The sequence below is a fragment of the Pelobates fuscus genome, chromosome 5, assembly GCF_036172605.1.
Source record: "Pelobates fuscus isolate aPelFus1 chromosome 5, aPelFus1.pri, whole genome shotgun sequence".
Lineage (NCBI taxonomy): Eukaryota > Metazoa > Chordata > Amphibia > Anura > Pelobatidae > Pelobates > Pelobates fuscus.
Genome location: NC_086321.1, coordinates 350,386,529 through 350,388,406, shown reverse-complemented (window position 1 = coordinate 350,388,406; position 1,878 = coordinate 350,386,529). Strand labels below are relative to the sequence as shown.

The window sequence follows — 1,878 nt, the reverse complement described above, 5'->3', positions numbered from 1 at the left end:
TGCTGTGGGGGTCCTGGCACAGCCTGGCACAGTGCTGGAGGAGGGGCTGTAGTGTGCAGCCAGGAGCAGTGAGGGAAAGGTGCTTATCGATGAGCTGGGGATGCTGACGTCAGGCTGTGCTGGCTGTGAGACTGAGGCTGGCAGGAGGTTTGAGCTCCAATATCATCTGCAGCTCTTTCAGCACTAGACACACCACAGCCAGGACCAGCTCCATCACTGGGGACAGAGAGGGAGAGAGAGGAACCTGCAGCCAGCGGCAACATTGTATCCAAGGCGAGGAGGGGGAGTTCCAAAGACAGAAAGAGAGAGGGAGCAGGGAGAGCTCATCAAGTCATGCAGGATTGACTGCAGAGGGGAAGGTAATCGATGGCAAAGCTTTGAATCTGAATTAGCCTGGAAAGCAAGAGGAGAAGAAAGGAGAGGAGGAGGGGAGGAGGGGGCCAACACAAGGAATCCTGTGTAGAAGATGGAACTTGCAATGGAGAATTTAGGGAACCTTCACAGTGTGTCCCATTCCCAAGCTGGGGAGCTGATGAGCTCCTCACACGGCAGACAGGCCTCCCACAGGAATCTGGTGTCCCATGGCCGACCTGCCATGGTGACCAGCATGGCTTCCATCCTGGATGGAGGGGAGTACAGACCTGAGCACAGCCTGGCTGGACCCCTGCACCCAGCCATGAACATGTCCTGTGAATCCCCGTCTGGAATGAGCCTCAGCAGCACCTACACCACACTGACACCCCTACAGCACCTGCCCCCCATCTCCACCGTGTCTGACAAATTCCACCACCCTCACCACCACCATCACCACCATCACCACCACCAGAGACTGGCTGGCAATGTCAGTGGGAGCTTCACCTTGATGAGGGATGAGAGGGGCTTGGCATCCATGGGGAACCTCTACAGTCACTACCCAAAGGACATGGCGACCATGGGGCAACCCCTATCTCCTCTTTCCAATGGCCTGGGCTCCTTGCACAACTCCCAGCAATCGTTGGGTCCATATGGTCCTGGAGGACATTTATCCAACGACAAGATGTTGTCTCCCAATGGCTTTGACTCCCACGCTGCCATGCTGTCCAGGAATGAGGACCACTTGTCCAGGAGCTTGGGAGGTCCAGGAGCTGGCATGATGCCCACTTTGAATGGAATGCATCCACACGGGCATCACCATGCTTCGGCCAATGGCTCCATCCTCGGTGACAGGGAGAGGCAGGCTTCTGCTTCTGGTTCTCAAGCTGGTGGGAATGGTCAGGTGGAGGAGATTAACACCAAAGAAGTGGCCCAGAGGATCACAGCCGAACTGAAGAGGTACAGCATACCCCAAGCAATTTTTGCTCAGAGGATCTTGTGCAGGTCTCAGGGAACCCTGTCTGACCTCCTGAGGAACCCCAAACCTTGGAGTAAGCTTAAGTCTGGCCGGGAGACCTTCAGAAGGATGTGGAAGTGGCTCCAGGAACCAGAATTCCAGAGAATGTCTGCTCTGAGACTGGCAGGTAGGTTCATCACTTACTGTACTATATATATACGGGGGATAGTATGTGCTTACAGAAAACGGTTTGTCTATTATTCTGGGCTACCAAGGTACAATGATTGAACAGTGCTCAGTGGGAATATTTTTTTTAATTCTGCATCGTGTGTATTATCTGAATAAAACTAAAGATGAGTGTTCAAGATTCCAAATGTTGTGGCCGACAAGTTAAACTAACGTTTCGGTAGCCATAAATCGTCAGCCACCAACCTTAATGGGTAGGTGATACCGTCTTTGTTTTAGCAGTTAAATAAATATGAAAAAAAAGAACACTAAATGTCAGAAAATTCTTACGCAAACACACATTCTTACGCAAAAACCCATCAGTTTTAATTTGTATATACACA

At 51.6% G+C, this 1,878-nt stretch overlaps 1 protein-coding gene across 1 annotated transcript in view; it reads left to right on the top strand.

The window, feature by feature from the left end:
• Positions 1-466: 466 nt before the first annotated feature.
• ONECUT3 (one cut homeobox 3) overlaps positions 467-1,878 on the top strand; it is a 94,282-nt gene continuing 92,870 nt past the window's right edge. The window contains exon 1 of the mRNA XM_063455896.1: positions 467-1,496. Coding sequence (XP_063311966.1) covers positions 467-1,496 — 1,030 coding nt within the window. The remainder of the gene's footprint in view (positions 1,497-1,878) is intronic.